We start from the raw sequence: 15,000 nt of genomic DNA, 5'->3' as shown, positions 1-15,000 counted from the left end.
ACCCTCCATTATCCACTACACCCTGCTGCCCTTATCCACTACACCCTCCATTATCCACTAGACCCTGCTGCCCTTATCTACTACACCCTTCATTATCCACTACACCCTTCATTATCCACTACACCCTCCATTATCCACTACACCCTGCTTCCCTTATCCACTACACCCTCCATTATCCACTACACCCTGCTGCCATTATCCACTACACCCTGCTGCCCTTATCCACTACACCCTCCATTATCCACTACACCCTGCTGCCCTTATCCACTACACCCTCCATTATCCACTACACCCTGCTGCCCTTATCTACTACACCCTGCTGCCCTTATCCACTACACCCTCCATTATCCACTACACCCTGCTGCCCTTATCCACTACACCCTCCATTATCCACTACACCCTTCTGCCATTATCCACTACACCCTGCTGCCCTTATCCACTACACCCTCCATTATCCACTACACCCTTCATTAACCACACACATACCACACATACACAACCCCCCCACACACATCCCACACATACAGAACCCACACACATACACCACACACACACCACACATACAGAACCCACACACATACACCACACACACACCACACATACAGCACCCACACACACACACACACAGACACATATATAGAACCCACACACACACACACACATACACAACCTCCCTCACCTCTCTGCTTGTTTTCTGAAGGTGCTGTTTGAGGCCACCGTGTCCAAGGAACGTCGCGGGTACATCGGCATGGATGACATCCTGCTACTCAATTACCCCTGCTGTAAGTACCCCACTACTCAAATACCCCTGCTGTAAGTACCCCACTACTCAAATACCCCTGCTGTAAGTACCCCACTACTCAAATACCCCTGCTGTAAGTACCCCACTACTCAATTACCCCTGCTGTAAGTACCCCACTACTCAAATCCCCCTGCTGTAAGTACCCCACTACTCAAATACCCCTGCTGTAAGTACCCCACTACTCAAATACCCCTGCTGTAAGTACCCCACTACTCAAATACCCCTACTGTAAGTACCCCACTACTCAATAGCCTTAAAGCTTTCCTTCAATTTGACCTTCCAAAAAAACTCTCTCTCCTCTCCTTCCTCTTGGTCCCAGAGCAGATGTATACAGGAGGAGCTATGTCTACACCACGATTATTACAGGCACCAGTGGAAAAATTGCTCCTTGATGTATGTGCGTTTTTATTAATTTAGCAAAGCAATATTCCATATCTTCAGTGATCCAATATTTTAAAAAATCAAAGCCCTCTCTTGTCCCCCAGAATAAATGGTAAAACCTGTATTCATGTGGTCTTTCCCACTGGAAAAGCCATCACATCGATCTACCTTCCCACAATTTTATTAATTGTGAAATCAATTTTTGGTGCTGTGAAGAAAAAATTGAAGAGGATGAGGACAATGATGAAGAGAAAGAGAAAGAGGAAGAGGAGGAAGAGGAAGATGAAGAGGAAGATGAGGAATAAGAAGAAGAAGAAGAAGAAGAAAAGGAAAAAGAAAAAGAGAAAGAGAAAGAGAAAGAAAGAGAAAGAGAAAGAGAAAGAAAGAATTTGTGTTTTTAACTACACACAATGATACACAAGAATAAATACATTTCTACATCTACATGATGATTGTAGTAAAACCCTGAGTTACTCTTCTGTTTCTGCAGTGTCTCAGATTGAAATTATACACTCTGGTCTTATAACTTGTAAAGGTCACGGGTTTGATTCCCTGGTAGGACGCTGCCTTTGTACCCTTGAACAAGGTACTTAACCAGCATTGGTCCAGTATATATCCAGCTGTGTAAATGGATGCAGTGTAAAAAGGCTGTGTAAATCTCTGTGGTTAAGAGTGCCCGCTAAATGCCTGTAATGTAATGTAATGTAACGCAATGTAAGGTAATGTAATGTAATGTGATGTAATGTAATGGGTGTCTGCTGTGGATCAGGCCTCCAGGGAGTTTTCTGAGGTGGCAGAGATTTTCAGTGGTGTCCTTATCTCTTTGTGTGGAGGCGAAAGGAAGAGAAGCTTTTAATCATCTTCTCAGTGCTCGGGTGGAACAGAAGGCCAGTCTGTCTTTATGTGGAGGGCATTATCGGCCTCTGATCTCCCCACGAGAAAAAGAGAGTGAGCCAGATAAAGAGAGAAAAGGGTACACGGAGAGAAAGGACAAGATAAAGACAGTAAAGGTTAGAGAGAAATGGAGAGAGTGACCTAGAATCAAGGGCGAACAGGAGAAAAAAGAGAGAGTGGCTGAGATGGAGAAAGGTGGAGGTAGAGAGCGGGCGAGAGAAAGAATGTGATTAACAGTGACAGAGCATGCATCATAAATGGAAACTACTGCTGTCAACTTTTTCTTTCATCCCCCTTTTCTTTGCAGTCTTTAATTTGGGCTCCTGAGAGGTAAACAGGATTAATGGAACCTTATCGCCAAAAACATGGGATGCTGTCAAATAAATACCTCAGTCACAAGCTATGGTTTACCTCTAACAGGTTACTGGGGGTTCTTACCCAGATATCTAGTTGATCATGTATTTGTGAATGAGGGCGTCTTTGCAGTTGACGTAAGATGATAGTGCAGCGAGCTGGCTCCAGCTCTACAGTGGGAAAGGGCTATAATGAGCCAGCCTGGTTCAGCTCTGCAGTGGGAAAGGGCTATAATGAGCCAGCCTGGTTCCAGCTCTACAGTGGGAAAGGGCTATAATGAGCCAGCCTGGTTCAGCTCTACAGTGGGAAAGGGCTATAATGAGCCAGCCTGGTTCAGCTCTGCAGTGGGAAAGGGCTATAATGAGCCAGCCTGGTTCAGCTCTGCAGTGGGAAAGGGCTATAATGAGCCAGCCTGGTTCAGCTCTGCAGTGGGAAAGGGCTATAATGAGCCAGCCTGGTTCAGCTCTACAGTGGGAATGGGCTATAATGAGCCAGCCTGGTTCAGCTCTACAGTGGGAAAGGGCTATAATGAGCCAGCCTGGTTCAGCTCTACAGTGGGAAAGGGCTATAATGAGCCAGCCTGGTTCAGCTCTACAGTGGGAAAGGGCTATAATGAGCCAGCCTGGTTCAGCTCTGCAGTGGGAAAGGGCTATAATGAGCCAGCCTGGTTCCAGCTCTACAGTGGGAAAGGGCTATAATGAGCCAGCCTGGTTCAGCTCTACAGTGGGAAAGGGCTATAATGAGCCAGCCTGGTTCAGCTCTGCAGTGGGAAAGGGCTATAATGAGCCAGCCTGGTTCAGCTCTACAGTGGGAAAGGGCTATAATGAGCCAGCCTGGTTCAGCTCTACAGTGGGAAAGGGCTATAATGAGCCAGCCTGGTTCAGCTCTGCAGTGGGAAAGGGCTATAATGAGCCAGCCTGGTTCAGCTCTACAGTGGGAAAGGGCTATAATGAGCCAGCCTGGTTCCAGCTCTACAGTGGGAAAGGGCTATAATGAGCCAGCCTGGTTCCAGCTCTACAGTGGGAAAGGGCTATAATGAGCCAGCCTGGTTCAGCTCTACAGTGGGAAAGGGCTATAATGAGCCAGCCTGGTTCAGCTCTACAGTGGGAAAGGGCTATAATGAGCCAGCCTGGTTCAGCTCTACAGTGGGAAAGGGCCATAATGAGCCAGCCTGGTTCAGCTCTACAGTGGGAAAGGGCTATAATGAGCCAGCCTGGTTCCAGCTCTACAGTGGGAAAGGGCTATAATGAGCCAGCCTGTTTCCAGTTCTACAGTGGGAAAGGGCTATAATGAGCCAGCCTGGTTCAGCTCTACAGTGGGAAAGGGCTATAATGAGCTAGCCTGGTTCAGCTCTACAGTGGGAAAGGGCTATAATGAGCCAGCCTGGTTCAGCTCTACAGTGGGAAAGGGCTATAATGAGCCAGCCTGGTTCCAGCTCTACAGTGGGAAAGGGCTATAATGAGCCAGCCTGGTTCAGCTCTACAGTGGGAAAGGGCTATAATGAGCTAGCCTGGTTCAGCTCTACAGTGGGAAAGGGCTATAATGAGCCAGCCTGGTTTAGGTCTACAGTGGGAAAGGGCTATAATGAGCCAGCCTGGTTCAGCTCTACAGTGGGAAAGGGCTATAATGAGCTAGCCTGGTTCAGCTCTACAGTGGGAAAGGGCCATAATGAGCCAGCCTGGTTCAGCTCTACAGTGGGAAAGGGCTATAATGAGCCAGCCTGGTTCCAGCTCTACAGTGGGAAAGGGCTATAATGAGCCAGCCTGTTTCCAGCTCTACAGTGGGAAAGGGCTATAATGAGCCAGCCTGGTTCAGCTCTACAGTGGGAAAGGGCTATAATGAGCTAGCCTGGTTCAGCTCTACAGTGGGAAAGGGCTATAATGAGCCAGCCTGGTTCAGCTCTACAGTGGGAAAGGGCTATAATGAGCCAGCCTGGTTCAGCTCTACAGTGGGAAAGGGCTATAATGAGCCAGCCTGGTTCAGCTCTACAGTGGGAATGGGCTATAATGAGCTAGCCTGGTTCAGCTCTACAGTGGGAAAGGGCTATAATGAGCCAGCCTGGTTCAGGTCTACAGTGGGAAAGGGCTATAATGAGCCAGCCTGGTTCAGCTCTACAGTGGGAAAGGGCTATAATGAGCCAGCCTGGTTCAGGTCTACAGTGGGAAAGGGAGGAGGGTATAATCTGTAGTGATTAGGGCAGAAATATCTCTAAGATTCTCACGGACTGACTGTGTTTGGGATGATAAAAAGCTTTGGTTGTTCGAGAGGACATTTAAAGTCCCCCCCATGCACCCCCCCCCCCCATGTCAGTCCAAGCAGAGCAAATCAATGCTTCCACTGTCAGATTGGGATCAAGGGGCTCATAACAGGGACGGGAAATGATGCCTTATTGTGACCCGTTGCCCGGGGACACCGCTGTGTTCTATGAGTCCATCACGGGCGTGGCCTTCCCCAGCAAGACGTTTCCGTCACTCTCCCCTGCAAAGCGCTTTTATTATGAAGGGCCGCTTTTAGCATGAAGCAGGGCTGTAACTGCTGAATGGGGGCCAGGCTTCTGTGCGCGGTGTGTGCACGAAAGACCAACTGTCAGTCGGTTCACAGTAGACCTGATGAAATGATATATAATTACATGCCTGTTTACAGCAGAACCCTTGAGTGCATGGAGATCGAGGTTAACTTTGAAAGTGGTGGGAAAACGCACCGTTCGTAAGAATTTGAATCCCTTATTGATTGGATTGGTAGGCTTACATAACTGTAGGCGTAATCCTTTAAAAGATTATTCTCCTCTGTTCCCATAACCATTGAGTTAATAACCGGTAATCAAGTTGGCTGTAACATCATTCTTATGTTTCCATGCCGACTCACACTCGACCTTTGACTCGTTTGAAAATTGTTTCGTTTTGTTCTCACCCTTACTTACATCAAATACTTTGGACTTTTCCACGTTTTGTTCTTATGAATAGAGCAAAGACGTGTCCCTTTGTCTACATTTGAACTTTTAAACATTTCTAACTAATAAAAAGTGTGACTCATTTTCATTTAATTTCCCCCTTTGTTTGGCTGACAATATGGAGCCTTATTGCATTCTGCTGCTTGTGGCTTCATGGCTGTTCAGTGAGGAATCAGTCTGTGAGGAGTCAGTCAATCAGTGAGTCAGTCAGTGAGGAGTCAGTTAGTTAGGAGTCAGTCAGTGTGGAGTCAGTCAGTGAATCGTTCAGTGAGGAGTCAGTCAGTGAATCAGTCAGTGAGGAGTCAGTCAGTGAATCAGTCAGTGAGGAGTCAGTCAGTCAGTCAGTCACTGAGGAGTCAGTCAGTCAGTCACTGAGGAGTCAGTCAGTGAGGGGTCTGTCAGTCAGTCACTGAGGAGTCAGTCAGTGAGGGGTCTGTCAGTCAGTCAGTGAGGAGTCAGTCAGTGAGGAGTCAGTCAGTGAGGGCTCTGTCAGTCAGTCAGTGAGGAGTCAGTCAGTTAGGGGTCAGTCAGTCAGTCAGTGAGGGCTCTGTCAGTCTCTCAGGTTCTCCTGCATGTATGTGTGTAAATGTGAGTGTTGGAGCTGGTTATGACCTTTGACCTCTGTCTTGGTGCAGATAAGGCGCCCCACTTCTCGCGTTTGGGGGACGTGGAGGTGAACGCGGGGCAGAACGCCTCCTTCCAGTGCGTGGCGTCCGGACGCGCCTCCGAGGCGGAGCAGTTCCTGCTGGAGGTGAGGGGGGGAGCACTGTGTGGGGGGGGGCTGGGGGGGGCACTGTGTGGGGGGTTGGGGAGTTATTCATCCATCAGTCTAGAGAGCCCAATGGAATTACCTTTAGGGTTACCAAAATCAACAATTTTCTTCCAATGGTTTTAGTGCATTATTGCATATAATACCCAGATTTTCCTATGTGACCAAATCCTATTCTGGGAAAGAGACACAATACGGTAATAATAAATGAACAAATATGTCTATGTCCCAAACATTATGGAGCTCACTGTATGTACAGTCTCTTGACCAGCCATCCAATGTTGTTATGATTTGATCAGATCATTCAGTTATGGTGATGAAAGCTAAGATAGCGCTGTGGAGGTGCACATCACACCTGACAGCAGCAAGGTGCTCCTGGGATTCGTGAGTGTCCCTTGAGTTCCTCCAGCCCCCGTGAGAGGAAAAAAGGTCTTCACTTAGCTCCCGCTTCTGGAATTTTCCATCCGGAGAGGGCACGGGGGCGGGCGTCTGTGAGTGAGTTTGTGTCGAAAACCTGACGGCCCTCGTATTTCTGAAATGCATTCCGGAGTACCGGAACGTTCCGCGGCCCCCCCCCCCCCGGGCTCCCGGCCCGTGAGAGGCTTTGGAACGACAGCGGTGGGACTTAAAAAGGCTGTTTGCAAATGAGATTCCGGTGCGAGCACGTCGCCCCCCCCCCCCCCCCGCCCCCGCCCCCCCCCGCCCCCCCCTTTCATCCGGCTCTGCTTCTCGGTGCTTATATTCGTGCTCTCCAGATCAGGGAGGTTGGCGTAGACCACATTTCTGAAAATAAGTGACACGGCTTTTTTTATGTTGTTGTTGTTGTCGTCGTTGTCGTCGGGTTTTTTCCTTTATGCTGACATTTAAAGGTTGAGAAGCGAAGGCTTAGAAAGCCTCAGAAAGGAAAGGTGCCCTGATGGCCAGCCGCACAGCTCAGACTCAACGGTACTTAAAGCTTTGCACTCAGCTGACAGGCCTGTGCAGTGTTCTGCACCCTGAGTGAGACAGGCATTCCGGCATTTTGCCCAAGGGTATAGGGACAAATTTTGCTTTTAAGATCCACTGTAAAATAATCCTGTTCTTATTGAAGAGGACAATTTTACTGCTTCTAACATTGGGGGGACATGTCACCCTGCCCCCCTCCCCCTCCTGCTTACAGTGCTGGTTCAGGTTGTTGTCTAGGGGGGGCGGACTCTGTGGTTTCCTCCTAATTTAGTCAGAAGGGGTTGTTTGCGGTATCGTCATATGTCCTGGCCTACCCCTCTCAGCCTCTGTGCCTCCCGCCTCTCCTCTCCTCCCCTCCCCTCCCCTCCCCTCCCCTCCCCTCCCCTCTCCTCTCCCCTCCCCTCCCCTCCCCTCTGCCTCTGCCTCTGCCTCTGCCTCTGCCTCTGCCTCTGCCTCTGCCTCTGCCTCTGCCTCTCCTCTCCTCTCCTCTCCTCTCCTCTCCTCTCCTCTCCTTTCCTCTCCTCTGCCTCTCCTCTCCAAACGGCATCCCACCATCTCCCACAGACCCTCTTTAATTAGCAGCTGAAAGAGAGGGAATTGATGAGGGTGTAATTTGTGCAGATCGCATGAAAACAGAGACCCAAGCAGATCAGTAAAGGAGAGAGAAGCCATAACTCCTGCTGCTCTGAGTCTTTTTACAGGGTGTTGCGTTTTTGGGTTTGGTGGGGGGGGGGGTCAGGCCTGTCTGTTCAGTCAGTTTCTGTGTTTGCGAGGGCTTGGTGTGGGCGGTGCAGAGGGGGTCACAGTGTACATGCGTGTCCAGTGGTGCTGAACACGTATGTTCTGAGGAGCTGAATGAGGCCACTGTGTGCGTGTGTGTGTGTGTGTGTGTGTGTCTCTGCAGAGGCATAGTGGGGACCTGCTCTGACCCTGTCCTGTGTGTGTGTGTGTGTGTGTGTGTGTGTCTCTGCAGAGGCATAGTGGGGACCTGCTCTGACCCTGTCCTGTGTGTGTGTGTGTGTGTGTGTGTCTCTGCAGAGGCATAGTGGGGACCTGCTCTGACCCTGTCCTGTGTGTGTGTGTGTGTGTGTCTCTACAGAGGCATAGTGGGGACCTGCTCTGACCCTGTGTGTGTGTGTGTGTGTGTGTGTGTGTGTGTGTCTCTGCAGAGGCATAGTGGGGACCTGCTCTCTGCAGCTGCAGTGAAGCACTTGAGCCACCGGCGCTTCGTGGCGTCCTTCCAGCTGGACAGCGTCACGCGGCGGGAGCAGGACCTGTACCGCTGCGTCACGCAGTCCTCCCGCGGCTCCGGCGTCTCCAACTTCGCCGAGCTGATCGTCAAAGGTGAGCGCACCCCCCCCCACGCCACGCCCCCCCCCCCCACACGCCCCCTCCCACACCCCCCTACACGCCCCCCCCCCCCCCCCCCACACACCCCCCGAGTCCCCACAACCCCCCCCTCCCCCCAGACCCCCTGAGTCCCCACACGCCCCCTCCATGGTGGAACGGGAGACCCCTTTTCCTCTCAGGTCAAGCTGAGCTGTGAAATCTGCTGAATTCGGGGAGTGATTCCGTGGCAGTAAAGAGCTCTTCAGTGTGGAACAGTGCCAGTCGCAGTGCATTGTGGGACTGAATCACCGGCAGGGTCACGGCGCTGTGAGAGGGGAAGGTGTGATAAACACACACAAACCTCAGAGGCCCAGAGCGAGTCACACAGTTTAACTGCCACTAAACTCTCCGCTGAAGCTCCTTCCCGCCGCTGGCCCTGTGGTGCAGACGGCCATTCAGAGTACGGCCAATCAGAGTGCAGACAATCAGAGTGCAGACAATCAGAGCACAGCCAATCAGAGCACAACCAATCGGAGTGCGGGCATTCAGAGTACGGCCAATCAGGGGTTGGCCAATTAAAGGCTTTGTGAAGGGTGTAAAAACTGAATATGGACTAAATACTCCAAATGAGCCTCATTAATATCACAAAACTCAGTGACACCAGATTATGGTTCATTGAAACAGAAGCGAAGGCTCTGTTCTGCTGAAGTGCTTGTCTTAGCGCCTTGATTGAGAAAAATGAGGTTCCCGCGGTGACGGATGAGTGACACTGTTCAGCGGGAGACTGCCGTCTGTGACAGACACTCCTCAGAGTTCAGCAACAGCGAAATACCGACTGAAAGAAGCAGACTAAACTAAGGAAGTCTAAATGTTTTCATTTATGAGTATAGCAAGTGTGTGTGTGTGTGTGACAGTATACACTCCTGTATGACTACAGTAGAGGTACCTGTTTTAATTGGCTACAGAGCCAGGTATGATGAGGTTAAGATATTCCTCCTCCAATCAGATCTCAGGGCATGTGTGACACCCCTTGGTCTGGTCTGTGGAACCCCAGTCACGCCCGCTGGTGGTGCCAGGTAGCACCTTCAAAAGGATATGACATCACAGACCTGGAACAGGAGCTCAGGTCGATGGGCGCGAGCGTGACATGAGCACGGAGACGAGGAAATCTAATCTAACACCCCCCCCCCTCCACAAACGCCCCCCTTCTCAAACAACACCCCCCCCCCCTCCACAAACGCACTTCTCAAACAACACCCCCCTCCCTCTCCACAAACGCCCTTCTCAAACAACACCCCCCCCCCCTCCACAGACGCCCTTCTCAAACAACACCCCCCCCCCCCCTCCACAAACGCCCTTCTCAAAGCCCGATGAGAGGACTGTATTTGTGATGCATTCTCCTCTCTAATCCCACGGACAAATGCGGCTTCACGGATTACACGCCTGCAGTCGGGGGGGGGGGGGGGGGGGGTGGAATACCGGGCTGCAAGGCGTGGACCGCGGATGTCGCCGCGGCGACGGGTGTTGGAACGAGAGCCGCGTGTGAATCCTGAGCAGCGAGCGGAGCGTGACACGCGTGTAACGGGCTTTTTCATTTCTCTCCTTTTAAAGCGGCAGCCGCACGCTCCCCATCCGCAGGGCCCACGGGCTGGTGGAGGCAGTAAGAGAGCCGGGGTTTCCTTTCATTTCGTTTCGTTCCTCCTTCTCCTCGTCTTCCCGGTCGGTAACGAGGTTTCGGTGTTCACCCTGAGCCCGAAGAGAAACGGCTCCGCTCTCTCTGTCGCCACGCATTTTCTTGGCCATATTTTTTCCTGCATTTCCAGCGCCGGCGCAGAGAGACAGTTTAAAGACTCGCTGCCAGAGTCAGAGTCGATTCCGTCTCAAATCCGTCAAGTCCACAGCATCGGGAAAATTGAATTTCAATCACTAGACTGGAAAAATAAATGCCTGCAGCATCCTTTGAAGTTGTTTTCAATTCGTTCATTCATTCATTTCATTTCCTCAAATAGAATTGACTCGGCCCGTCATGGTAATGCTCTTACTCAGCTAATATCTGTTTTTACACGCAACGCATTTATATGTCTGAATATTTACTGAAGCAGTTCAGGTTGAGCGCCTTGCTGGAGGTTACAACGGCAGTGCCCGGCCTAGGAATCAAACCTGCAACCTCTGCCTTACGAGCCTTTACGTAACTGTTATCCTGCAGTGCTGCCGGGACTGCTGGTTCCAACACTGTGTGGTCCCAACACTGTGCGATCCCAGCACTGTGTGGTCCCAACACTGTGGAGTCCCAACACTGTGCAGTCCCAACACTGTGCGGTCCCAACACTGTGCGGTCCCAACACTGTGCGGTCCCAACACTGTGCGATCCCAACACTGTGCGATCCCAACACTGTGCGGTCCCTGCACTGTGCGGTCCCAACACTGTGCGGTCCCAACACTGTGCGGTCCCAACACTGTGTGATCCCAACACTGTGCGGTCCCAACACTGTGCGGTCCCAACACTGTGCGGTCCCTGCACTGTGCGATCCCAACACTGTGCGGTCCCAACACTGTGCAGTTCCAACACTGTGCGGTCCCAACACTGTGCGGTCCCTGCACTGTGCAGTCCCAACACTGTGCGGTCCCAACACTGTGCGATCCCTGCACTGTGCAGTCCCAACACTGTGCGGTCCCAACACTGTGCAGTTCCAACACTGTGCGGTCCCAACACTGTGCGGTCCCAACACTGTGCGATCCCAACCCTGTGCGATCCCAGCACTGTGCAGTCCCAACACTGTGCGATCCCAACACTGTGCGATCCCAACACTGTGCGGTCCCAACACTGTGCGGTTCCGTCCTGTTTTCCCACTGAAAGTCATTTGCTTCCGTTTCTGTGTGAAGTGGAGCGGGGGCCCCGGATAACCGTGGCAACACCGCGACAGCGCCGTGGCAACGGCAGGTCACGGGTGGCGGCGTCTCCGTGGGGACCGGCAGGCTCCGCAGGGGCCGCCCTGACGAGGCCCTTAATGAACCTGCGCGCCAGACCTCGCCCGCTAACGAGGGGCTAATCAGCCCTTTAATTGTGTCGATCAGCTCATTTCACACCGCTCTGTTCCCGACGCGCACCGCTGCTTAAACTCATTTACCCACGTTCCCCGGCTCCCGCCCACCAACAGGACTACAGGCCAGGTGGAGCAGACCCCTCCCCCCTCTCAGCGGGAGGCCTGAAACTGGGCGTGACAAAATGGCAAAAACTGTGTGTTTCGTTGTTAATGCCAGAACTCATCATCCAACCGGGAGACAGGGACCCTCCCTCACCCACTGTAGTCCAAGGTGATTGGGCTATTTTCCTGTCAGGTTAAATTTATATACGCCGTTGCTTGAGACGCTCTCCACACTGGCTGTCAGACTCTGGACAGGAAGATAGTGTGTAATGGATGGGGCAGTTCTGAGGGGCTCTGGCATTATTAACATACTGTGAATGGAGTGCTTGTCTGTTGGCGGGGCTGTTCAGCTGAATTATGAGCGGCTCGTAAATAAACCGGCCTTGTCCTTGACCAGGCCCCGTTTGGAGCCGCCGCAGCTTAGCCGGGCGCTCGCTAGCAGGAAGCCCGAGACATCCTTCATTCCAAGAAGACAGCCTGCAACCTTGCCCCCCCCCACCCCCCACCCCCCGGGGTACACCCAAGGCAGCATTAAACTGTCTGTAGATCATTCTGGACTGTGTCTACATTGCGCACTCAGAGCGCACGTTGATGTCAGCCATGTTGGATTCCTGTCTTGTTCACGAGCCGATTGAACCCCCTCCCCTAACCCTAACCCCTAACCCCTAACCCCTAACCCTTTCCTGCGTTCCCCACACCACCTTAACTCGATTTGCCCCCGATGCCCCAACCCTGCTACCCCAGATCTGCTGCCCCAAACCCACTGCCCCAAACTGTGTGCCCAACCACTCCCTTACCCAGAATCCCATCATGGGATCTGACCCCATGACCTTTCCTGATGTCACACGTAGCCCCTTCATTTTACGTTTCTGAACTCCTGACACTAACGGGTTTTACAGCAAGTCGGTTCTCATGATGCCCGAACCTCCCCCCCATCCTAACCCCCCCCCCCCCCCCCCGATCCTATTCCTGTCATAATTGCAGTTCCTGACCTGTAAGGAGCTGTTGCCTTTCCTTAATTAGGGAGGTTTAATGCTGCTCAAGGCCTTTAGGGTGGAGATCTCAGAATGCCTGGGAGAATAACGATCCCAAGTTCACATCCTGGGGCTTTTCACCAGCCAGATCAGTGCACCCAAAACAAATGCTTTCTTTCTCTTTAATGTCCAGTCCTCTGTGCCGAATGATTGCTTTTGAAAGAGGTTAAATTCTTTACAGAATAACTGATGGAGTCACAGACAGGAGGTCTCCCGATGCTCATTGAGTGAGGCAGTGGATCAAGTCTGCTTTGTTTCAACACAAATGTTTTGTGAAATATTACTGAAGAAATGCTTTCTTAACTTTTCTTTAACATGGAAAGCTGTTCCAAAGCTTGGCTCACACAGATGGACAGCCTGTTTAATGCATGAGCCAAATGTTTTGTTCAGAGTGTGTAGCCAAGGCTAATTTCCACTGGCTTCAATGGCAGCCTGCTGAAAACAACGCAGAGTTATTCAGAAATGGAACGCACTGCAATAACGTTGAACAAAAAAATATTATCATGTTGGGAATAAGATATTGCACCACTTCACGCTATATACAAATTATTGTAGCTTTCAGATATTGCGAGCTATTTTTTCTAACGATACATTGCCGTGGTGCATTTATTATTCTATTTTCCAAAAAGTCCAGATATTTACAGTAAATTGTAGTATAGAATATTCCATATCTGTAAAGGGTTTGCTATAAATATAAAATCTTCAAAGAGAAATTTTTAAAAAATTGTAGCGAATGGGGCAGGTTTAAATTGCGTGATTGACAGTTGTAGTTCCGTATCAGCCAAGTCCATTCTTGGTGTGTCCTGCTGTACCCCTAAACTGTTGCCTCTCCCTCCCACAGTGCCCCCCTCCCCCATCGCGCCCCCCCAGCTCCTGCGGGCCGGCTCCACCTACCTGATCGTCCAGCTGAACACCAACTCCATCCTGGGGGACGGGCCGATCGTGCGGAAGGAGATCGAGTACAGGGCCAGCCAGGCCCCCTGGTCCGAGGTGCACGGGGTCAACATGGTGACCTACAAACTGTGGCACCTGGACCCGGACACCGAGTACCACATCAGCGTGCTGCTGAGCCGGCCCGGGGAGGGCGGCACCGGCCCCCCCGGGCCCCCGCTGGTCAGCCGGACCAAGTGCGCAGGTTGGCCCCCCGACCGTAAACCACACCCCTCCCAAAAAAACCTGTGCTTACCTGCACCATGGCAGGGCCTCCTTCCCCCTCTCACTCTCAGAAGTGACCCTCCCACCTGTGTGGGGTTTGGGTGCGTAACCCTCTGCTATACCAGTGTGGAAATGTGGTCATGCCAGCTGTTCCCTGTGGTCTGGGGTTTCTGTGCTCATTGAGCCTTGTTTAAAATTAGCTGCAGTTTGGGAGCCACAGGTAGCGCTGTGGAGTAGTTAGCGCTCTGTTTCCCCCAGTCTCCCCACAGCCTTGCCCACCGGCTGCATGTTTTAGATGTACATACAGTTCCCCACGCCCGCCGGTCCGCGCTATCTGGGCGGATGAAACGGGCTGATCTCATTAGCATTTGGTTTGAAAAGCTTTTGGAGAGCGTACGCTAGGCTAGGCTGAGCGCCCCTCTCGCTGGCTCTGAAACGGGCCTGTTCACAGCGCCGCGCTCAGGATGTGAGAATGGGCTCGGCACCAGGGCCCCGTGGGTATCTCACAGGGCTTTAACTGCACACCGCTCCTACGCTGCTGCACCTGCCAGAGTCTTTCATCTGCATCCTCTCTTTCTTTCTCGCTCTCTCATTCTCTCTCTCATGTTCTCTCATTCACCCTCTCTCTCTCCCCCTCTCTCCCCCTTTCTCCCCCTCTCCACTCTCCTCTCTCTCTCTCTCTCTCTCTCTCTTCCCCTCTCTCTCTCTCTCTCTCTCTCTCCCCCATACTGTGGCATTTCAGAGTGTTGAGATAACCGTTCGGCAGGCAGATGCTCAGCGCAGAGATTTAATTGGCTGATAATGGGCTTCTCAGAATGAGCACTTGAGTGTAGTGTGCTGTTTTGAAATGACGAGGGCCTGTTGATTGCAGCAGTTGCCGGGCGGACCTGTCCATTAAACCCTTGTGTGCTCTCCTTTTACTCCCTCTTTCATCTCCCTCTCCTTCCTTTTAATGACCCATCCAAGATGCACACCATTCATCCACATTCTGCCTGTCACTCAGCAGAAAATCTGAGTACTCCTGCAGTAAAGCTCAGTTATAATGCAGTGAAGCTCAGTTATAATGCAGTGTAGCTCAGTTATAATGCAGTAAAGCTCAGTTATAATGCAGTGTAGCTCAGTTATAATGCAGTGTAGCTCAGTTATAATGCAGTGTAGCTCAGTTATAATGCAGTGTAGCTCAGTTATAATGCAGTGTAGCTCAGTTATAATGCAGTGTAGCTCAGTTATAATGCAGTGTA

The 15,000-nt window shown here is 51.5% G+C and overlaps 1 protein-coding gene across 1 annotated transcript in view; it reads left to right on the top strand.

Moving 5' to 3' along the window:
- ptprub (protein tyrosine phosphatase receptor type Ub) overlaps positions 1–15,000 on the top strand; it is a 34,711-nt gene that overhangs the window by 6,451 nt on the left and 13,260 nt on the right. The window contains exons 2-5 of the mRNA XM_035431600.1: positions 701–782; positions 6,017–6,132; positions 8,265–8,439; positions 13,446–13,739. Coding sequence (XP_035287491.1) covers positions 701–782; positions 6,017–6,132; positions 8,265–8,439; positions 13,446–13,739 — 667 coding nt within the window. The remainder of the gene's footprint in view (positions 1–700; positions 783–6,016; positions 6,133–8,264; positions 8,440–13,445; positions 13,740–15,000) is intronic.

The sequence above is a fragment of the Anguilla anguilla genome, chromosome 1, assembly GCF_013347855.1.
Source record: "Anguilla anguilla isolate fAngAng1 chromosome 1, fAngAng1.pri, whole genome shotgun sequence".
Lineage (NCBI taxonomy): Eukaryota > Metazoa > Chordata > Actinopteri > Anguilliformes > Anguillidae > Anguilla > Anguilla anguilla.
This window is presented reverse-complemented; position numbering and strand designations above follow the sequence as displayed.